This window comes from Euleptes europaea, chromosome 14 (assembly GCF_029931775.1).
Source record: "Euleptes europaea isolate rEulEur1 chromosome 14, rEulEur1.hap1, whole genome shotgun sequence".
NCBI lineage: Eukaryota > Metazoa > Chordata > Lepidosauria > Squamata > Sphaerodactylidae > Euleptes > Euleptes europaea.
In genome coordinates this window covers 3,227,128-3,250,530 of record NC_079325.1, presented here as the reverse complement: position 1 = coordinate 3,250,530, position 23,403 = coordinate 3,227,128, and the positions used below count along the sequence as shown (strand labels likewise).

The 23,403-nt window shown below is 47.5% G+C and overlaps 1 protein-coding gene across 6 annotated transcripts in view; it reads left to right on the top strand.

The window, feature by feature from the left end:
- Positions 1-22,540, top strand: part of NCAM1 (neural cell adhesion molecule 1) — a 239,684-nt gene extending 217,144 nt beyond the window's left edge. For 2 of the 6 annotated variants that reach the window (XM_056859999.1, XM_056859998.1), the window contains 2 exons: positions 622-802; positions 4,736-4,966. In XM_056859999.1, coding sequence (XP_056715977.1) covers positions 622-802; positions 4,736-4,815 — 261 coding nt within the window. In that variant the 3' untranslated portion in view covers positions 4,816-4,966. Of the gene's footprint in view, positions 1-621; positions 803-4,735; positions 4,967-16,368; positions 16,577-19,117; positions 19,235-19,758; positions 20,527-22,197 lie in introns of those variants that run through there. The other 4 variants (XM_056859993.1, XM_056859994.1, XM_056859995.1 and 1 more) reach the window with 4 other exon arrangements.
- Positions 22,541-23,403: the final 863 nt, after the last annotated feature.

Below are 23,403 nucleotides of genomic sequence, written 5' to 3'. Positions count from 1 at the left end.
CCTTTTATGAGGGGTGGAAGGGAAGGTGTTTGTAAGCTGCCATTAGGCTCCTTTCAGTAGAGAAAAGCAGGGTGTAAAAACCAAGTCTTCTATTTATCTTCAGATGGTGCTATTGACTTGCTTATCCAAAGTTCTTTGGAATTGTCAGTTCTTGAGCACCTCGAGGGAGAAACTTGAGGAGGGTTTCCAAGAGTTACTCAGCTCTAACCTACCACTGTCCATGAGTGTGAGCTTGTTGGACACCCCAGTGGCTCTATGAGCTGACGTTGTTGGGCTTGGATGAGAGTGTGGCCACTTTTGAGTAAGTTGTTGCCTTTGAACATATCAGGTGGAAGACAGGACACTTTTCTCGACTGCTTCCAATGAGGCATTGGGAATGAGAAGGGTTTTTTTTTTTTACTTGTCTATCACAGAATGATTTAGGACCCCTTGAATGAGCCTCATTTACGTGATTCCCACCACTTGTGGATGCAAACACCAACAGCAGAAGGGGTGGTTGGGGAGGAGCCAGGTCTTCTCAGCCCTTGTCCTTCGGGCTCACATTGCCTGTCTACCATCGTGGTTCACCATTAAGCTATCTTCTGTTGCCTTCTCTGATTCCTTCCCTCCCTTGTTCTGTAGAAGCACTCCTCAGACTGGAAGCCTGAGATACGGCTCCCTTCTGGCAGCGACCACGTCATGCTCAAGTCGCTCGACTGGAACTCTGAATATGAAGTCTTCGTGATTGCGGAGAACCAGCAAGGGAAGTCCAAGCCTGCCCATTATGCCTTCAGGACTTCAGCTCAGCCGACCATCATCCCAGGTACGTCAGTGTCCAATTTCTTACCATCAGTTTCTGCTTAAAGTTAATGCAACGGCACCACATCCCTTAATGTGCTTGAGTTAAAAAAAACAAACACACACCAAACTCTTCGGCAACTTGCTTGCTTACAGCCATCCTCATAACCGGTTACCCACGCAAAGCCTAATTCCCTGGCCTCGTACATACCAAATGTGGTTGGTCGGCACCTGTGGTATGTATGGTCCATCTGATGCTCTAGTGCCCATGTAGAACCTTGGAAAGAGTTAATTCGTAACACATGCAGTTCCGGTGAAACAGTTGAATCCCAGTCCATTGGGGCAAAGGGAGAAATCCATTGCAACCAACTGACAGCCAGTACTGTAAAGGAGTAGAAAGAGTTGACTGACTGTGGTTAGGAAGGTTTTGTGGCTTTTGTGTTTCATGGGAGAACCTCTGTGGCATGAAACTTAAACAGAAGACATGTTTCAGAAGTGCGAATTTGTCCATGGCTCCCCACTGACTACCTCTGGCAGTCTTTTATGTTAGCTGTTTCCCATATAGCTATAGGACACACAGCATCAAAGCTTGCATTTCCTATGCTTGATCTCACCAGGAGATGCGCCATTGACAGTCCAGGGCTGCCTTTCGTGTGGTTGTGTTGCCTTGGGTTCACCACACCAAACTGAGTAAGCAGAGAAGAGCTCCAGACCTTGTGGTGCCGTCTCTGTGAACATGAATGGCTAACAGTATTCAGGTCTATCATTATATCACGAGGTATCTAACTAGTGATCCACCAGAAGTCTATGAGAAGTTAGTAGCTTGGCAACAGCTGAATGTTCTTTTTTCAGTTTCCACACTAAACAAGTTCACCCTGTTAAATTAGCAATAGGAACGACACTTTAGTGTAGAAAAGCTCACTGTTCGTCCATTTAGCACTTCTGGTATTTTTTGAAGGATTGTCTCAGTGCAGCCATGTTAGCCTGGCTTGTTGCAGGGGAAAGGCAGAGCACATCTGGGTCACAGCATCCATCCAAATGGAGGGCCATGCCCCCAAATCATGGCCCAACATACTTCTGCTTTTGGAAGGTGGCATGGTGAGCCTCAGGCTCAAGCACAGACAACAGGACACAGAATCCCTGTGAATTTAGGGTCGAGTCCAGTAGCACCTTAGAGACCAACAAGCTTTTCGGGGTATGAGCTTTCAAGAGTCAGAGCTGATGAAGGGACCTTCGACTCTTAAAAGCTCATACCTCGAGAATCTTGTTGGTGTTCCTGGACTCGAACCTAGCTGTTCTTCTGCAGACCAACATGGCTATCCTCTGAAGCTACCCCTATGTATGTAGTAACCACAGATGTCCATACTCAGCACAACAGTAAAAAAATTCAGAATTCTAGGCAGCTTACACAGCGTGCTAAGGAAGGCTGAACTCTGTGATGTGTACATGATACACAAATTATGCACAAGTTTGTATTTAGCATAATATATTTTCTTTTGACTCTTCAGAGAAAGGAGCCCAATTGAGGCATTATGGATGTAGCCTGGTGCCATTAATGGGCATAGCCACCTTTCGGGGTACAGGGCTTAGCCCTTAGCGGTGGCCCCTTCGCTCCTGGTCTTTCCCCCATATTCGCGGATGGGCTGCAATGCACTTTGCCAACTAAAGATTCATCTGACTAAGCAGGCATTCATTAGCAGGGACATTCAGTAACACATTATTAAAACAACAGACATTTTGTTTATTTGTCATTTATTTAAAACATTTCTAAGCTGCTTTAGGGTGTTCCATTTTTCCATGCCGAAAGCTGTAACGTTCCTCACTCTCATTTACTTGAAAGTTTTTTTCTAACTAGAGATGAAATGAATTGGTGGTGGAGACATCTATATCATTTGCATTTGCTGGCAAGAAAATTGAATTTAAATCACTCTAATTGGACCACCAGTTCCACTCCGCCCTTTGCTCCAACCTTCCAATTATTATTAGAATTTCACATCTCCAGGGGGAAAGTTACTGAGAGATCCGCCAACAGTTTAGCAGGCTGAGGCTTGCCCTAAATGCCTTCAGTTTCAGTGCCAAAACTGGAGCATCCCTGAAAAGTCAGATTTCAAAAGCGAAATTGGGGGGGGGGGTGAGTGTTAAAGTCACATGGATTTCGTGTTTGAAATTTTCGGCAAATGTACGAATAAGTGTGAATGTTTTGTTTCTGTTGTGTGACACAAGGGCAGGACTGCTAGGGTATCCTCGTTTAGAAGGGAAGCTCTGACCCTGAAATTCAATACAGGGAAGTGGGTATTTTTGAAGTTGGCATAAGAGGGTCATAAGAAGCAGTTGGGGCAGAGTACGGATGAGTTGAACGGGATGAGTTGAACGGGAGAGTAGATGCAATGCTTTTTTGAGGAGTGGTGATAGTACTACAGCTGCACATGTATTAGGCCAAAGTGGTGTCTAGACCCTAGAAGGACCTGTCCTTGTCCAGAGGACTCATTGTCTGGGACTGGGATATGGAGGATTGACAGTAAAGAGGAGAAAATGGGAGAATCCAGTAGCTACAGGACAGACAAAGATAGGGAGGTCGGATTGTCCAGACATGGGTCTGCTGTCATTTAGGGATCTGAAGGAAGAGAGGAAGAATCTGAATTAAGGAGTACAACTAGATTAAAATGAAGTAGTGCTTTAGAGATCAACAAGAATTTCTGAGTTTAAGCCTTTGAGAGTCAGAGCTCCCTTCATCAGAGCTTTGACTCTTGAAAGCTCACATCCCGAAAATCTTGCCAGTCTCTAAGGTGCTACTGAACTCAAATCTAGTCGTTCTACTGCAAACCAGCACAGCTACCCTCTGAAACTGAGTTAAGGGGTGGTGCTCTTGTGGGCATAAGATAGGTAACGTGGAAATTGGAATGGGAGAAGAAAGAAAAGCTAATTGGAGCAGAGATTAAGAGGGTTGGAGACAGCGAGGGAGTCTGAAAGACTCTGGAAGGAATTTTACCCTAATCCAAATGGGAGGTGAAAGGCTTTTTGCCTTGCGAGAGTCTCCTAAACTTGTTTTGCTCAACTTCCTCCTGGCTCAGTGGCTTCTGCCTCCAGCCTGGTGATCCCTGCTTTGCTTGTGGATTTATAAAATACAGCCAGCTTTAGGATGTAGTCTTACACAGCAGAGGCTACACCATTGGAAGTTTTGAGTCTCGGGTTGCAGAGTGTAAGGTGGGGCCTCCTGAGGGTTTCTTGGACGAGGCCCCAGCTCTTAACTTTTGTGTGTCTTGAGTTGGTCAGTGGGGCTCTTGCTTGGGAGATGTTCCTGGTGGATTGCTCCCAGGGAATGATAACAAGGCAGGTTTGGGAGGCTGTCCACAAGTCCAGGTGACTTTGGCTAGATTTGGGGACTCGAAGGGGGTTAATCTCTCTCTTTGCCAGAAGATTCCCAATGGGGAGCGAGAACTGCCATTGTCGAACGCCACCAGTTAATTCCCATCCGCCTTGCCCCCCCTTCTGAGCTCCCCGTGTGGCATTGTTCATTTCAGTGTCCTTGGCTTGCTAATCCCGCCCTCCCCAGATTTCTCCCTGTTTGCTGCTACCCCGTCAGCTGCCACATCTACCCTTTCCATTATCATCGCTGCCATTGCTGCCGCCGCCGCTCTGTTCCTCTAACCTTTCGGACATTTTAATTTATACTAAGTTAAAGAAACCTTTTTAAATTCTTATTGTTTTTTCTACATTTATGACCTATTTTTTCTTTTATCTATTTCTCTTTCTCTCTCTCTTTTTTTCTTTCTTTCTCTCTCTTCCCCCCCCCAATCCCTTCTCCCTTGTTCCTTTCCTATGTCTGTCGTCATACACATGTCACTTTGGATCCCACTGGAAACATCCACTCCGCCACATGCACCAACTTTGTTGTTTCAATTAAAAAAAAAAAAACAATTCCTCCCCTCTCCTGGGAATAATTTTTGGCTGTTTGCAGCGACCTTGGGAAGTCCTGCGGCCTCATCTCCTTCGGTCTCGTTGTTTCTCTGTGCAGCCGCTCTGCTTTTGCTCTCTTAGAAACTTTTACAAACCACTGCAGCAACAAGAGAGATTTGCTTTTGAAGACCCTGGTTTTCGCTGAGGCCCGAAAGCAAGATAGAATTCCTTATTTGCAAGGATTGTTTCTGTTCTGGGGGGGAGGGGCTGGGAAATAAAATGCAGAACACAGGAGATTGCTATTTTATCGGGGTGGGGTGTTGCTCTTTTGTAATGAGAAAGTGGGGGGAAGGTTCAAAATCAGGCTTTTTAACAGTTCTATACAATGATGTCTTCCCTGCACATGCGCGCGCACATACACATACACCATTTTTAGAAGCTGGATGTAATTGGATTGGCTATTCTTTTCAAATTGTAAAACAAAATGTTTCTAATACCAGTCTTCCTATGCATTTTCACAGACAGCATCCGAGAAAATAGTGCAGCAAAATCTGTTTTTTAATTAAAATAAAAAAAATAAAAAAATCCAAGTTACGAGTCTGCAGACTTAAACTGATACTTGCAGTCTTGAGGTGCCAAAACTCCCTAGTGATTGTGAAATTTTGCATTTCCCTGCATTGGGAATTCATTTGAATTAATTTGCCTGGTGGGGTCCAAGGTTGGATGAATTCCACAGCCAACTCGGTGGAAAATCGGTGGAAATTCAGTTGTATCAGTGGTCACTAATGGCGGCCCCCAGTATGATCTCCCTCCAGTGAAACCAGACAAACTAATCCTGTTGCATTCCCGGTACATGGCCAACAATAAAACTAACAGTCACTGAGCACTGGGAAGTTTCTGCTCCTATAAATCTGCACAGAGCTTTATTTTTGTGGTCAGCAACACATCCCTTTGATGGGCCAACTGATGATTCTTGGCATGCAAAGTCGGCCATCTTAATGAAGCACAGAGCATCTCCGCTCCAGGGACCGCAAGTGTTTCTCTCATACCCCTTCTCAGCTCTTGTATTAGTTGCTGCTGCTTGAAATGAAGGCGGCTGGTCCCTTGCCTAATCACAGACTTGCAGACTCCCTGAGATACCCCACCCCGTTTCTCCAGGGTCCCCAAAGCATGCTCACGACCCATGTTTTCTCCTCTGCCTTTTGGCCTGCTTGTACCCTGGCCTTGCCAAACCACAAATGTGGCTGCAGAGCAACCCAAGCCAACTTCCCTTTGTCTTCATTCATTGAAAGAGTTGGCTTGTTATCAACAAGGGCTAATGACTGCATCCTCAGTAGCAAACATCCAAATCATTAGGGTCAAGTGCGAGACAAAACGTTCACTCACAGCTGGAAAATTTATGGTGGCACGTATTATGGCAACCTTGGGCCAATGTCAAGTAGTTTGGATAACTCGTTTGCAATATGCAATATGCTTGCAATATGTCCTACGATATGTAGCTAAGGAATGTGCCTGACCACAGACTCATGTTAATTTGCTCTGAGGAGAGGTCACTGTGACAAGTGACTAGGGTCGAGGGGCCTTCCCTTTGCTATCTCTATGCACCTCTTAAGACTGAAGTCAACACCTAAATATATATTTTGGTGTTGCTTATATTATAATTTCACATCTTGAAGTCCCAGCATCATCAAATGAGATTATCATCATCTAAACTTCTGGGGGTGCTGTAGCAATTTCCAAAAAACTTCCGTATCCCACCCCCCGGCCGCTTGCCATTTGCCAATGTGTTCTCAAATGGGCCGGGAATCCTAGCTCACAATCTCACAATGAACAGCCTGCTAGTACTAATTTGTACAGCTTGTGCTTGTCTTAATGCTTTGGCTCTCCACTGTTGTGGTGTGAAGTCCATAAAGATGCCACAATCCCCTCTTTCCAAGTTAAATGGGTAGCTGGGAGCTCTGTGACCTGCCAGATCAATATCCTCATTCCATGGCTCATTCCAAGGCACATCACTCTCCAGCAAACAAGAGCTAGAGAGGTAAGCAACTGCTGGAAAAGGCATCATCTGGCAGTGCCTGGAATGCCGCTGCCTGTGGTTGCATGCAACTTTTAAAAAACTTGCGGAAGGAAAGTCACTAAGAACCTGGCACTTCGATAAGTACTAAGTACTAAGAACACACTCAAAGCAGACAGAAAGACACTTGTCAGAACAGCAATCCTGGGAAATGTCATCATCCATAGTCAGTGGGATTAAGATAATTTCTGTATAAGCTTGGGAATGGCCAACTTTCAAAGATAGGGATACACAACCTGCAGTTGTTCTGAAGTTTGCCTTCATGGACTATGAAGCAAATTGTCTCTTGTCTCTTGAACCATCCAGGATGGAACCGAAAAAATTCCCATCTTGTAGCATAGTCTGTGGGGACATTTAAAGACATGCATAAAAAGCACCAGGAGAGCACAGAGATGTCCCTTGCCTAGGGTTGCCAAGTACCTGCTAATGGCAGGCAATTACCCGCCAATTAACATGCCTGCCCGCCACCCCTCAGTTGGCTGGTGGGGGAAACAGGCCAATTAAAAGGTGGAACAATAATGTCCCTTCCCAGGTAATCCTGGAAGTGACAATGACACTCTAGCACATCCCCCTTAGGGACATACTAGAGCATCCCCGTCACTTCCAGATTTATCCCAGAAGGGACATTATTACATGAGTGCTCACAATTCGCCCCCCCTCCAAAGCTTCCACCGATGGCAAGGGGGGACCTGGCAACCCTATCCTTGCCTCACATGCTATTCCCAGACCTGGCCTAGAATCCACCAGAAATCATGGGCTTCCAGGTTTAGTTTGGAAATTGACCCACCCAATGGAGATCCTGGAATCTGGTCTAGATTTCAGTGCAATGGCATCTACTACTAGTGTCCCTGTTTGGGAATGCTTTTTGCATAGGATATTCTGCCTGAAGGCGATGGGTTAAATTAGATGATGCACACAGTAGCTGTGAACCCTGTGACTGCAAAGCTCAGCAGGAAACACTCCTTGGCATCTCTCTGCAGCACCTTGAAACTTAGCATTTTTGCTTGTTGCCACTGGAGAGTCAGGCACACATACCACTCCTGAGCCTTTTTCTCCATTACCAAAAAGCAACTGAAAAGAAGAATTATTGATGTTCTGTGTTCACTAAGAGATAGATAGTCAATAGGGGAAGTTCTGCATCCTAGAAACAGCATGAATATTTTGAGTGGGTACAGCATTTGAGGATGCAGAAGTCAGAAGTGCAGAGTTTGTGGCCACTCAGTCAAGGTTCTGCCTGCAGCTGAATTCTTGCACTGGGAATATGCTCCACAATCTTTTCTGCAATTTCTTACAATAAATAAATACCCTCCAGCTACTGTCAGGGAAAGTTCCCATTCAGCCAACGCAATGACGATTCCAGCTCTGTTTCTCAAGAGGGGAAGGGGACCGTCAAGAAGTCAGCCATATGGGATGCTGTCCAAACTGATTCCAGTCCATATGGTTCTATGCAATCCCTCCCGTACAGTTCCCTCCCACACACACGCTAGGGCATTACTGGAAGGCTGCCAAGCTTATGAGTTTCCATGGCACTACTTCACCCTGGCCCGTGCTTCTCAATGAAGGTTATTCTGTGTGTGAACGAGCAGCCCCCCCCCCGTCTCACTAGAAGCAACCTCAGTGTTCCATATCACTGGTGGGCAGGCTGCTCCAGTCCACGTACTCAGAGTGACTGGCATTTCTCCTACTCTATTCTGGCATATCTGCTATTAACACAGCAATGCTGCTTAATTGTCTTTTATTATGTTTGCATTTGCATTATTAAAAAAAAGAGAAAGTGAGAGAAAGACCAAACCATTCGAGATGTCTAGTTTTCTTTTTAATTGTGTAGCTGTGTCTATTCGGTTTTTCATTAAACTTCTCAGCTGGGTTTCCAGTGGACAGATTTCTCCCAATGATATCAAGAACCAAAGCACATATCTTAATGCTTTTTTCTCTCCACCTCTGGTGTCAAATAAACCATTTTGTTGTCATGTTCACTGACAGTTCACAGGCTTTTATGGCCCCTTCCACAGCCTTGTCTTGGGAGTTTCCATAACTTCATAGGAAAGATTCGTTTTTCTTGGTTCAGTTTCTACACGTACACATTTGTGGATCCAGTGTGGATTGCTGTCTGCTTGCTGTCCCCTACAAATGCCCTACAATCACAGATGGACATGGTGGTATATTATGTTGTATCTCCACCCCTGCAGACATGTTGTGTTCATGGCAGCATTTCCTCTTTCACCATCGTGCTGTGTTACAAAGGCAACAGTTGTGGCAGTCGCTCATTGAAACATAACACTTGGAGGCATGGGGATTCATGCATTATGGAGGGGTTTTCACCCTTTGGTTTTGTCCCACACCGCACCAATCCGGCCACATTGCAAGTTTGTTTAATGGGACCGAACCATTGTCATAGGTGAGCCAAAAAAGTTGTGTGGGAAGGAGTTCTCCTGTGCACCATGGCCTCTGGAATTCCCACTTTGTATTTTAGGAAGTGACTTTGTATTTGAGGATCTTAACATCTGGTGCAAAGGGGCAAAAAGTTAAAGTTGATACCAGGTTCACCTGCCTCTGTTGTGTCAGTTGAGAACTGGGTCTTCAGGAAACTGATGCGGATTACAACTATGTGACCTTCGCAAGGCAACCTTAACTGATTAGGGTTTCCAAGGGGGAAGCTCAGCTAGACTCTGACCGTCAGCTGGATTTTTTGCAGAAGAGATTCTGGGTGGGTTGGATCACAAGCTGCATTGGACATCTGCACAAAACTGCACAATCCGCTACTGAAAGGATGTGAAGAAACATTCCTTAAAAGAGGGATTGTGGCAGTTCTTGCTGGAAATCCTTGACATACTAATGACAGGTTGAAAATAGAACGAGATTCTGGGGGCACCTCAAGAACCAAGCAATCTGAAAAGCCAAGTATCTCTATCTTGTGCCCTCCACATTTTTATAAATAAATATTTTTATTCCGTTTTGGAAGTGTCTTTTCTAGACTTCCAAAAGTTTATAAAAAGGATCTTGTTTAATCACAGGATTCCTATGTAGTACCCTTTCTTGTTGTGGTTTCTCCATTTGGAATGTTCATTTCCAACAAATCCAGTACCTTTATTGGCCTTTTTGATCTTAGGAGAGGCATGGCCTTCTTCCCATACTGCACCCAGACAATTTTACCAGATACCAACAAGTTCTGCAATAATTTAATTTTTAGATCATATTCTACATAAAAAAGTTAAAGGGAAATGCAGCTATATCACAACTCAGTTGTGTTCTTTTTCTGCCTGATGAGTTCCGTAATTTGAGACCAGTAAACTTGAATGGGTAAAAATTGTCATGGCACGTTCCTGAAATTTACATGAACGTTTTGACATTTCAAACTTTTAAATTATTTGTTTGATACTCTCATTTAAACTGTGTGGAGTCAAATGCCACCTGCATGGTATTTTACAGGGTGCTCCTAAGCAGAGTTACACCTTTCTAAGCCCCTTCACTTCAATGGACTGAGAAGGGCCTAACTCTGCTTAGAAGTGCACTGTTACACTTCTCTCAAAGAGACACATAACATAATTAATTGACCTAGCAGCCTTACTCCTGGTTGTATCTGAAATTTCCTGACCGCATGTCGCTAGACTATTAAACTTTCTATTAATCTGTTTAAGCCTGCCAAAAATGTTTATAAATCGTAAGAGGCTCTCCTTCTGATTTGACTCCATCAGTAACTAATCATGTGCTAACTCTGTTCATTGGCACAAAGGCCCAAACTCCTACAAAGGAGAATGACAGATGTGAAAGCATTCTCTCCATGTGTCAGGGAGACTTTCTCACCTTTCTTTATTTTAAAGCACAGTATGAATTCTCTGTCAACTGAACGTCATTCTTTCTTATAATAGCCAGTGAGTGATGGGCGCCCCTGGCTTCAAACCTTGTAGAAACAATCCTGATGAGAAGGCTGTTTGTCTAAACAAAACACAGCAAATGTTCTTTCATGACGGGTGTGCGGCTCAGATTATGAATATCTGTCTGCACGCAAAGTCAACTGATCAGTGGAGAGATGAGGTTTCCTCTGATTTCATATTCAGTCTCTAGCCACAAATTCCAACTGTTTTTTTTTTAAATTTTTGGCGGGATTTTGGACATTAGAGGCCGTTTTCTTTCAGCACTCAGGGTGACTTGCTGATGAGACAGAAGAAAAGGAGCATTTTTGGGAGGGATATTCAAGCCTAACTTTAAAAGCATTTTGTCAGTCAGGATGAGCCTTGGGTCCGAAACAATGTAGGAGATCACCTCTGGGCCCTTCAGTCCAGAACTCTTTCTGCTGGAGTTCTTGGGGCTCGCTTGGTGGTGGCTGTCTAACTTTATTGTCACTTTCTTACTTCCTTATTGTGTTACAAGTTTTCAAAGCCAAATTAATAAAAGGCCAACTTTGTCCTGGGGGTTGCTTTTGGAATAGCATTGAACTTTGATGTCTGTATCTCCTTGTGCAAAAAGTGGCATCTCTGTATGGGTGTTTGGGGGTTGAAAGGTCCAGACGGGATCCGTAGCGTGCTCTCCACTTGTACAGCAACCTCTGCATCAGGGATAGGCCAGCAAAAAACCTCAGCCAGTCGAGAAAGTTGAGGATGGGATGAAACATGCTTCAGATTTTCCTGTTCCTTCTGGGATTTCTCAGGCCCTCAGCCTTCCTTCCGGTTGCCAGTCTTGGACACAAGTTCATGGCACTCAAAAGAGCAGTGGAGAACAGGAAGGGAAACAGAGGCATGGAGTGGGGTGGCAGTGGTAAGTGAATCGCCAGGAACCGAAGAAGAGTTACCGTATTTTCGCTCCATAAGACACACTTTTTTCCTCCTCAAAAGTGAGGGGAAATGTCCGTACATCTTATGGAGCGAATGCCGGCTGGGCGCGTGCTCGTTAAGACAGTGCGAGCCGGCGTTTCCCGCCCCGATGGCCAGCTGGGAGGCGGACAGGGCCGCACAGAGCGAGCCGGCGCACGTGCCCCGCCGGCTCTGAGCGGCCCCGCCCGCCTCCCAGCTGGCCATCGGGGCGGGGAATGCCGGCTCGTCCCATCCCAACGCGCATGCGCCCCGCCGGCTCTGAGCGCCCCGCCCGCCTCCCAGCTGGCCGTGGGGTCGGGGAACGCCGGCTTGCGGCATCCCGACGCGCACACGCCCAACCGGCTCTAAGTGCCCCACCCGTGTCGGGACGGCGCGAGCCAGCGTTCCCCGCCCCGACAGCCAGCTGGGAGGCGGGCGGGGCGCTCAGAGCCGGCGGGGCGCGTGCACGTTGGGACGGCGCGAGCCGGCGTTCCCTGCCCGACGGCCAGCTTGAGGCGGGCGGGGCCGCACAGAGGCACCGCCCGCCTCCCAGCTGGCCGTCGGGGCGGGGAACGCCGGCTCGTGCTGTCCCAACGCGCACGCGCCCAGGCGGCATTTGCTCCATAAGAAAAGTTTTTAGAGGAGGAAAACAAGATTTTTTCTTGTTTTCCTCCTCTAAAAAATAGGTGCGTCTTATGGAGCGAAAAATACGGTAGTTTTAAATGCCGACTTTCTCTGCCACTTAAGGGAGAATCAAACTGGCCTACAATCATCTTCCCTTCCCCTCCCCACAACAGGTAGGTGGGGCTGAGAGAGAGTGACTAGCCCAAGGTCACCCAGCTGGCTTCGTGTGTAGGAGTGGGGAAACAAATCCAGTTCACCAGATTAGCCTCCGCTACTCATGTGGAGGAGTGGGGAATCAAACCCAGTTCTCCAGATCAGACTCCACTGGTCCAAACTACCATTCTTAACTACTACACCATGCTGAGATGACAGAAGAGTGTTCTCAGTCACCCTGCATTCATGTCTTCCTCAGTCACAGCAAAGGAGCCTTGGTTTGCCAATTCCTACCAAGGTCCATCGGGTCCAGCATTTTCTTTTTGTCTGGGAACGGGCAGATGCCTTTGGGAGCACAGGGACATGTCTTATCTTAGCCCATTGGTCCATGTAGCTGGGTGCCATGATGCCTACTGGCACACCTGGTGCCTGCCAAGTGTTTTCAGAAAATGAGTGTGGCTCTTGCCTAACGTGATTTCTGATTAGCCGTTGAAGAAGAAGAGTTGATTTTTATACTCCACTTTTCTCTACCTGTAAGGAGTTTCAAAGCGGCTTACAATCACTTTCTCTTTCCCTCCTCACATCTCCTCCATCGGGGATCTGATTGTCTATTCAGATTAAAATAATGTTGATTTGGCAGCTGTTGTGACCAGTGGAGCTTTTATTTTCTCACTCCTGTTTCACAGCGTCTTTTTAAAATTACCCTCCTCTCTGCACTTGGACCTCTGAGTATGTGTGTGGCTCCGCCTTCTGCAGCAGCCATTTTGCGGTTGGCTCTGCCACTCGGAACAGCCATTTTGTGGTTGCAGTCCCACCCCCGTGTCAGAATTCCAAAGGTGCCCACAGGCTCAAAATGGTTGGGGACCCCGATCTAGCTCAGTATTGTCTGCTGGCAGAGCTCTCCAAGGTCCCAGGCAAGAGAAAGGTCTTTGCCATCACCTGAGATCCTGTTAACTGGAGATGCCGGGGGCTCTACCTGGGACTTCCTGAGCAAACCTGGGCTAAAGCCTTTCCCTCACAAGCAAGGCATGAAAGTGATAGCTACCCCCAAACATCTGGTACTCAAAGATATACTGCCTCAGAACACAGAGGTTCTGTTGAGCTTTCATGACAAGGAACCATTGATAGAGTTATCCTGCATGCACTCGTTTAGAAATCACCCTCCAAGGTACAACTGGGGTGCATTGAGGTCACCTCCATTTTCAGCAGTGGTGAAAACAGCAACTGGAATGGCTTCGCTGTGCTTCCAATCCTGTGTAGGCCTGGATTTCCTGACAGGAAGTGAGATGAGATGGAGAAGAGAAAATGTGAGTCGCCTGCTGAAGTTTCTCCTCCGGGAGTGGGCAGGAGCCGGGTAATCCATGCATGAATTTAGAATGCAATAGAGGAGGGGAAAATGCATTAGAATTTAGAATGCATTAGAAGAGGGGAAACACAGATGCCTCCCCTACCTTCCCACACAAGAACCGAGGGTGGAGAATTTGTTTAATTATGCATCTTGGCAGTGAGCTGACCTGGCTAGTGGAGACATTCTGTGGAGCACTTAATGGATTTCTGATGGATGAAGCAGACTTCAGCCTACGCAAAGAGCTTTCTTTGCCTCAGTTCTACCTTTCCTGACAATGCTGAGCAGAGAAGACCAAAGTTTTGGGGTCACGTGGGTTCCCTGGGAAGTTGTGTGTTGTCTGGGCTGAGAGCCAGGGCTACAAAGCAAGGCTTGGATGAATGAGGCTCAGCTGGAGGTAGACTTGTCCAACAGCAGGTATCAAGAACAGATAAGGTCTCGGGAAGCCAGATTCGGATAGCAGGGAGGAATCTGGCTGTGTAGGACCTTGGAGAGCTCATCTGTAAAACATGAAGATCATTAAATGGTATGTTAACAGAGCTGTCAAGTCACTGGTGGCAACAGTTGAAGTGCTGGCCACGAAGAAGACTTTGATCACAGGTGTGCAGCTGATGAAAGATGCACCCTGCATCACAGCTTTTCAAGGGGTGGGAGCCCTGACCCTGTGGGATCTGGAAACCCTCCAAAAAGGCCATAGTTTGCTGCATTTCATGTCTGCCTAGGTCTTGTCTCCAGGCTCAGATCATAAGAATGGTGTCCTGGTTGGATTCATGCCTCACCTTAGCTTGGTATTCTTTCTTACAGCGGTCACTAATGAAATGCCTCAGGAAAGTTCCCAAGCAGACAGCAGGGACTTTTCAGTTATCACCAGCCATTCCTCAGGATGGTCCCCAACATCTGGAGATGGCTGTAACCCCCCCCACACACACACACACACACCAGCAGTAAGGCAACGGCTGAGGGGACTTCCCAGTCAGGTTAATTGTCAGTCACCTGCCAGCTGTGTCCAGTCCTTTCCCTCAGTCATGGCACAGGCAGTTGGCAAGCAGAGAGGAGGACAATGGACGGGTGAGAGTGGAAGACAGTCCTTTTGTTGTTTGGACATGAGGTAAACACAAGTCAGTTAATTCAAGGAGAGGAATAAGGTCTGCATTCACAGAAATGGCATGGGATGAGCAATCCCCTACACACACACACCCAAAAAAAACTTTCCTGTTGTCTCCTCAATTTTCACTCACCGTATATTAAAGTTCTATAGGATGAAATATGGGGATGTGGAATGGTCGATCTTGCCAGATCTCGGAAGCTAAGCAGGGTTTTTACTTAGATGGGTGACCACCATGGAATACTCTGCAGAGGAAGGCAATGACAAACCACTGCTTCTCTGCTTCTCACTTACCCAGCTGGGGTCACCATAAGTTGATTGTGACTTGACAGTACGTACATACGTATGTGTGTGTAAAGTGCCGTCAAGTTGCAGCTGACGTATGGCAACCCCAGCAAGGGGCTTTCAAGGCAAGTGAGAAGCGGAAGTGGTTTGCCAGTGCATTCCTCTGCAGAGCCTTCCTTGGTCTCCCTTCTAAGTACACCCGGCTTAGCTTCCGAGATATGAGGAGATTGGGCTATACCATGCTGCCTTCCCTCCCATGTACATACATATAGGATGGACCCAATATTTATTCATGGTGATTGTCTGAAGCATGTCTTTACCATGCATAGCGGAATCTTGCTCCACTCACCTTTACCACTCCTTCACTTCTCCAAACTAGAGTTATCCTGGTTCAGACTGAACAAACACTAGTCTTCCATTATGGATGTTAATTCCAGTTTCCATGCAAATAAATAGTCATTAGTTGGTTAAAAGAAGCAAGAAACATTTGTGACTCATGATGTAATTGTAGATGTGTGGAAGGCGGTTTCAGTAGCAAGGTGTTCAACGTCCTAGAACATGTTGAAATGTTAGGTATTTAGATGTAGGGTTTATGTTTGTTTTTGCCTTCTCTCTATCCATACCCAAAGCAAAAGAGACCCAGATGAACTAGCAGCACTTTCTCATGGGATAAGGACTGGGTGTTTCTAGACTTGAAGCTCCACCAGCAGGGTAAAATGTCTGAGAAATTATTTGGTAGAGCTTTATTCTTAGAACTAAAATCTGGCTCTGGCTACACTTCCGTGCAGAACTCTGCTCATGGTGATAATACTCAGGCTAGGACACCTACTTTTTACATTCGGGGATCAGAAGGACGCTGTCCTTGAGAACAGAGGTCACTGGAAGGCCGTTCCTTCATGAATTCAGGTTATACTGGCAGAAGGGATTGTGCAGAAACCTTTAACTTGTCTTTGGCAACTGCAACAGAGCCAAAGCAACACTGAAAGCGGAGGTGTTCCTGATAGGCCTTTGTGGGAGGGGTCAGTCCTCTTCTTTCCCCCTACCCCCAAAGGAAGTTATAGAAGGAGTCCCCTGAGTCTTATTCTGCTCAACATTCAGAGGGGATGGAGCACTGTTGCTGGTGGACTGAGGCATTGTGGGAAGAGAGAAAGTAGGCCCTACGCCGGTAATACCAGTAGCAAGGATAAGTTCTGCTCTTGTATAAACAGCCCATACTCCTGCCTTCCGAGAAACAGGCAGGACTGTGTGCAGACAGGATGCCGCCGTGCCTCTTTGCCTAACTGCTGTGCTTTCTCCCCCTTCTCTTTGGTCCCTAAAGCCAGCACCAGCCCTACGTCAGGACTGGGCACCGCCGCCATCGTGGGCATCCTCATCGTCATCTTCGTTGTCCTGCTGGTGGCCGTGGACATCACCTGCTACTTCCTAAACAAATGTGGCCTTTTGATGTGCATCGCTGTCAACCTGTGTGGCAAGTCTGGCCCCGGAGCCAAGGGCAAGGACATGGAAGAGGGCAAAGCGGCTTTCTCGTGAGTAAACAGTTCAGAGCTTACCCGTCCCGGGACCATCCTGTCTCCCCGCCACTAGCAGTTTCCTTCCTTACCCCACATTGCCCTGCTATCTTTGCAGTGAGTCCTCACACATGCTTTCATGGCTGCAGGGTGCCTTGTGTCTAGGGTTGCCAACTCGGAGTTGGAAAATTCCTGGAGGCTTTGCGGGGTGGAGTCTGGGAAGGATGGGAACACATGAAGCTGCCTTATACTGAATCAGACCCTTGGTCCATCAAAGCCAGTATTGCCTACTCAAACCGGCAGCGGCTCTCCAAGGTCTCAGGCAAAGGTCTTTCTCATTACCTACCTGCCTAGTCCCTTTAACAGGAGATGCCAGGGATTGAACCTGGGACCTTCTGCATGCCAAGCAGATGCTCTACCACTGAGCCACTGCCCCTACCCACTTCTGAATTTGTGAGCACTTCTGAATTTGTGAATGAACTCAAGTTCAGCAATCTCGCATTGTAATCTCCCCTTGAAGCTTTGCTGTTTGAGGACTGCCGCTCTTAGATCAGCAATGGAATGTTTTGAAGATTAAAATGTTTTAAGATGATGGCATCCCTCCATCCCTTTCGGGACAGGAATGAATCTAGAGGAAAGGTGCTGCTTTGCATGAGGAAATCTTCCACTGTAAGGTTAACAACCACTGGAGGTTGTGCCACAAATTCATTCCTTCAAGAGCCCCCCCCCCCCCCGCTCTATCCCACCAGCATGGTTGAAATTCTGGTCCCTTAGTACAGCCCTAGGAGGTGGAAATTAATTAATCATCTATTGATTTATTTAGAAAATGTATATGCCACCTTTCGAGAGACCTGCTAAAGTGTCTCACAAGGTAAAAAGCAGTCCTAGAACCAACAGGATAAAAACCAGCTGGGGTTTAAAACCACCATTCAGGACCTAAAGTAATATTCATTTAAAAAGTCCTCGGGCTAGAAGCTCAGAAAAACAGCTCAGATAGGAGGGACCCCCTCCGTGAATCGCCTGCCTAAAATGGTTTGGCCTGGCCCCTATAGTGAAGGAAGGTAGTTAAGCCTCAAGGGGGAGGGCATTCCAGAGGCCAGGTGCCACTACCGAGAAAGCCCTGTCTCTGGTTGCCACCTGCCTCACCTCTGCAGGTGGGAGCACGGAGAGCAGAGCTTGGCCAGAGGGCCTTAACGGGTGGGCTTGACAGTACGGGAGGATGCAGCCCTTCGTTTGGATGAGCTGGTGGCCTGTGAGGAATCATGGGAGAGAGGGGCAGCTTGTAAATCCTGCCCCAGTCCCCCAACTCTCCCCCAAGCACCCTCTAAACTGGTGCTTGGGGGACAGTTGAGGGAATAGGGCAGGATTTAGAGTCTAAAGGGCCTTTCCCCCCCCCCCCTTTTATTTAACCGATGCTCAGCTGCTTTCAACATTCTGGTCCTTCCGGAGCATTGTCAGTCCTCATTTCCGTGAGGTTAATCTACAAAGCTGTCTGTTTCTGCATGCCTGGGGAGTCTGCCAAGCAGATAAAGGTCCCCGGGTGGCAGTTCTCAGCATTTTCCCAGGTGGCAGCCGTTTTACAGTCATTATGATGCAATCCTAAGAACACTTTCCTGGAAGTGAACCACATCGAATAAAGTGGAACTTGGTACGGACTCCTTGTGCAGTCTAAGGGGTCAGCAGCTAGCAGCCTCTGGGCTGAATCTGTCCTCCTAAGAAATAACAACCTAGAAGCTACAGAGTTATGGAGGAAGCAGGTGCCAGAGGCAATGGAACATATTTACAAACTGTTCAGAGAGGTGGTGCCAAAGGGTCCCAGCAGGAAAAGCAGCACTTGAACACACGTGAACTCATGAAGCTGCCTTATACTGAGTCAGACCCTCAGTCCATCAAAGTCAGTATCATCTACTCAGACTGGCAGCGGCTTTCCAGGGTCTCAGGCAGAGAAATTTAATATCACCTGCTACCTGGTCCCGAGCCAGTGTGGTATAGTTCAGAGCGGTGGTTTGGAGCAGTGGACTCTGATCTGGAGAACCGGGTTTGAGTCCCCACATGAGTGGCAGAGGCTAATCTGGTGAACTGTATTTGTTTCCCCACTCCTACACATGTAGCTAGCTGGGTGACCTTGGGCTAGTCACACTCTCTTAGAGCTCACTTAGCCCCACCTACCTCACAGGGTGTCTGTTGTGTGAAGGGGAAGGTGATTGTAAACCGGTTTGATTTGGCTTAAGTGGTAGAGAAAGTTGGCATATAAAAAACAACTCTTCTTCCTGGAGATGCCAGAGATTGAACCTGGGACCTTGTGCATTCAAGGCAGATGCTGTTCTACTGGGACCCTCCCCTCATGATCAGCTCTGGGTTCTCCTTAGTGTGCGTGGCATTGTCATCTTCCTCTTCGCTCTCCAATCTTTGTTTTATTTTTTATTCTACCCACCACTCCTTCAAGGCTTCTTCTCCTGCTTCAGTCTCTTATGAATGAGTTGGGTTCAAGGCGAGGGAAAGAGGCTGTCTGAAAGCAGGACAGTGAAGCTGACGGACGTGACCCTTTCTCCTCTACAGGAAGGATGAATCCAAAGAGCCAATTGTGGAGGTGCGGACAGAGGAGGAACGGACCCCAAACCACGATGGAGGAAAGCACACGGAGCCCAACGAAACCACACCACTGACAGAGCCTGAGTACGTTGAGGGCAGCATAGGGCTCTCGCCCCGGGAGGGAGCCACTGCCCCGGGCAGCCTCCAGCGTGTGGAAGACGAGTTCCTCAGGAAGCCATGCTAATCCTTTGTATGTGAGATCCATCCACGGGGAGGGAAGATGCCAGGCCGTGGGCTGCTGAAATGTGTCCCCAAAGAGGAACCTAAAAGGGTTTGGGCCGAGGGGGTTCTCTTTGTGAAGGGGGTGCTTCGAATCTCAGGGTGTGCTCTTTCCACTGTCCGTGATCTCTGGGCCCCCTCCTCTGTGCTCGGAGGTGGCTCGGCCGGCCAGCCTCGCCTCAAAAAGGTCAGCGCTCTCTCGCTTCCGTGTCTGTCTGCCTCCCTCTCTCTGTGCATGGAATAACCACATGTTGTTTCCGCAGTCGCATCAACTCACACAACTGCCTGCTGCTTTCATGGGCTTCATTGTCAGTTTCTCTCTCTCTTTCTGTCTCTCTCTTTCTCTCTCTCTCTCCCTTCCTCCCCCCTTTTTATCGTCCCCCTCACAGGCACCCTGCCGATACAGCGGCCACCACTGAGGACATGTTGCCATCTGTCACCACCGTCACCACTAACTCTGACACCATCACCGAAACTTTTGCCACAGCTCAGAACAGCCCCACCAGCGAGACCACGACCCTCACTTCAAGCATCACGCTGCCTGCCACGCCCATGCCTGACTCCAATTCTGTGGCACCCAATCAGGGTACTCCTAAAGCCACGGTGGCGTCTTCGCCGCCGCCCACCTCCACTCCCAAAGTCGCCCCACTCGTTGACCTCAGCGACACCCCGGCTTCCACTCCTGCCGCCGCCAACTTGTCGTCAAGTGTCCTGACCAGCCAAGGGACGGTGCTGAGTCCCAGCCCCCCCGCTCAAGCCCCAGAAGCGTCCAAGGCTCCCGCGGCTTCTAGCAAATCCCCCGCCCCGCAACCCCCCAATCCTGCAAGCCCTCCAGCCTCATCCGAGCCAAAGAAGGAGGCCTCCGCCATCAAAAGCCCAGGAAAGGAAGCCACACCACCGAGCGCGATGAAGAGTCCAGCAGAGGCTGCCAAGAGCGCAGCAAACCAGAAGAGTGAGCCAGCCATAGGGGGTGCCACGAATCCCACACAGAACGAGGACTTTAAAATGGACGAAGGGACCTTCAAGACCCCAGACATTGATCTTGCCAAGGATGTTTTTGCTGCTCTGGGCACGGCGGCTTCCACCCCTGGGGCCGGAGGCCAAGCGGCGTCTCCCACACCGGAAAGTTCCGCCTCGCCAGCACCTGCAAAGACAGAGTACGCCTCCCCCCTTTAAACTCCTCTGTTCGTGTGCTGTGTCTCCAGTCTGTGCTGTGTTTGGCTCTGCATCTTATGTGCGTGTGTTGAATTTTTAACCCGGCTGTTTTTCTAAGCAAGCTAACCTGGCTCTTTAATTATGTAACCCTAACAGAAGGAATTGAGGCATGGATGAGAGGGGGGCGCATCTGGTTTTAATAAGCATCCCCCCCTTCTGTCTTTCCCAGTTAGCTCTACCCTATTCATCTATGGGTATTCAGGCAACACCATCTTAACGTTTAAGAAGAAGACTTTGTACTGAGCCCTTCTTTTGTAGTAAATCACTTGTACAGGTAGAAGGCCTTGACCTGGATGGTCTAAGATCAGTACTTGAGGGGGGCATCAAGGAAGGCTCTGTAGAGGAAGGCACTGGCAAACCACCTCTGCTTCTCACTTGCCTTGAAAGCCCCTTGCTGGGGTCACCATAAGTCGGTTGTGACTTGATGCCACTTATATGCACCTATACCTACAGGTAGAAAGCTCTGACCAGGATAAACCAGGCTAGCCCAATCTCATCAGATCTGGGCGTTAACCCTGATTAATACTTGGGTAGGAGACCCCCAAGGAAGTTGGGTTGTTATGCAGAGGCAGGCAATGGCAAACCACTTCTGTTTGTCTCTTGCCTTGAAAACTCTATGGGGCCATCATACGTTGGCTGCGATTTGAAGGCACTTTCCACCACCAGAGGTTGAAAGAAACCTCCAAAATATTGAAGGGCCTCCCACCTTTTTTGCAAACGCGGTACTCCGGGCAGGCCTCATCATTAGATGCAGAACCATGGGTGACCCTTCTGAGTGAGAAGCGGTAACTGATGGTTACCAGCAAGGGCCAAATGCTTCCTTCCACTGCTTCCATGGAGCAAAATGGCCCAATAAGGCTGACTGACGGCCACTGTGGAGACTGTCCTTGGTGGTGGAGGGTCAGGAAGACAGGTCTGGGCATGAAGAGTTCACAGTGGCAATAGAATGGGACCAGATGGTGACCCTTTCTAGGACACCAGGTTCTCATGCTTGAAGCAGGAGGAAAGCGGGGCCTTCATAATGCTGGCTCCCAAGAGAGCTTCCTTCTCTCGCCACACAGCACAGAAGAGGTGCTCCTGCAATTGATGCTCATGTCCAGAATCTTTTAACTGGTCCTGATTGTGATCATGTTATTCAGCCTTTACATAGAATGTGAGTTTATGAATTTCGTTTAGATTTCTTGGTGTGCCAGCCCTCAGGCAGAAAGAGTTTAAACCTTCCAAATGCTGGACATCTGATGTTTTGCCTGTCTTCTGCCCTTTCAAAACGTGCTGACTCCCTGCTCAGGTCTAAAGATGTAGTAAGGGAATAGAAGTAGCTGTTTGAGTGCCCCCAATCTTTGGCAGTGTGTCAAAGACACACTCTTGATGTGTGTCCTTTTTTGCTTAGTGGCTGTGAGAACTAGAAACAGGAGACTGTTTCTGTCCATGAGCAGCTAAATAAAGAATGGTTGAAACCGAGCCAGGAAAGCCAAGCCCCAGAACTGAGGGACTTCCTAAAGGAGGATGGGTGCTCTGGAGGGACTTTCTCTTTTTTCTCCCACCATGTTCTGTACTAGGCCAAGATGTTGACCTTTCTTTAATTGATAATGTTTTGGTGACTCTTCCGACAGGAAAACCCCTGTAGAAGAAAAGCCCGCAGTTCAAGCCACAGAAGCCAAGACAGCCCCTGCGGAAGTCAAGACGGTGCCCAACGAAGCCACGCAAACAAATGAAAACGAAAGCAAAGCATGATGGGCGAGCGAGCCAAAACAAAACACAATAAAAAAAATTGAAAGAACAACTTCACCTGAGCATTTACAACACTACACGCATCTCACCCCTCTAGTGTCTTTGCCTTTTTTTAAAAAGAGAACAGACAAAAATGCATACATAGGGGGAAATGTTTTCTTTTGTAGGTTTGTAGGAAAAATTTTTTATTTCTTGTGCACTTGCTTTTAAAAAAATATAATACTTTTTTTTTTTAATGGTAAGCCCTTGACCCCCATGGTCCTTTCAAAATACCCATGCAGAGCTGTTAACACAAATGAACCACAGCTTGCGTAGGAGATTCAGAGGAGAATTAGGAAGCCGAGGCGCTGCCAGGGAGAGCCGACTGGGCTGCTGGCTGCGGCTGGTCACAAATCCTTTATTTTTATACTTTTCTGTTCAGTTGAAAAAGATCTGTAAACTCTCAGAAGTAAGTTGTCTTTTTTCCCCTCCCCCCCCCCCCCATTTGCTTTGAATTTGTCCTGTATGGGAAGTTGTGTTTGTCTTTCCAAATGGAATTCTGTCTTGTGTTCTGAAGTCCCAGGGCAGAAACCTCTCGAGCGTCTTTCGCTCCAGCACCTTTGCAGCAAAGGGGAATGCTGAGCTCTTCCCAGAGTTCATTTCAGCAGTGCCAGGGCGGGACCCGCTCTTGGCAGATTTTGCCCCTTTGGGTATGGCTTGTTTTAATTCCGATATTATTATTATTTTTTAGGAAGAATGCCGTTGGACAGCATTGGGGGATATATGCATATATATTGATAGATAGATCTGATATATATTATATATGTGCATATATATTTCAAATTGCAGTATTCCTTATTTTTTTCTGTTTTGTTTTAAAGTTTATTTTGCCAACTTTTCTTTCTTCCAGTGTTTACAAGCGACAAAATGTTTTTAAAAACTTTTGTTGCGTTTAAATGTCTATGTAAAATAGCTGCCTTTTTTTAAAAAAGAGAAAAAGTAAATACAAGCTATATAGATTTTAGGTTGCCCAGCATGCGTGCTTTGCAAAGGGGGATATGTTTTAAAATATGGATGTTTACAGTAGCTGTTTCCCCTTTATCTTTGTT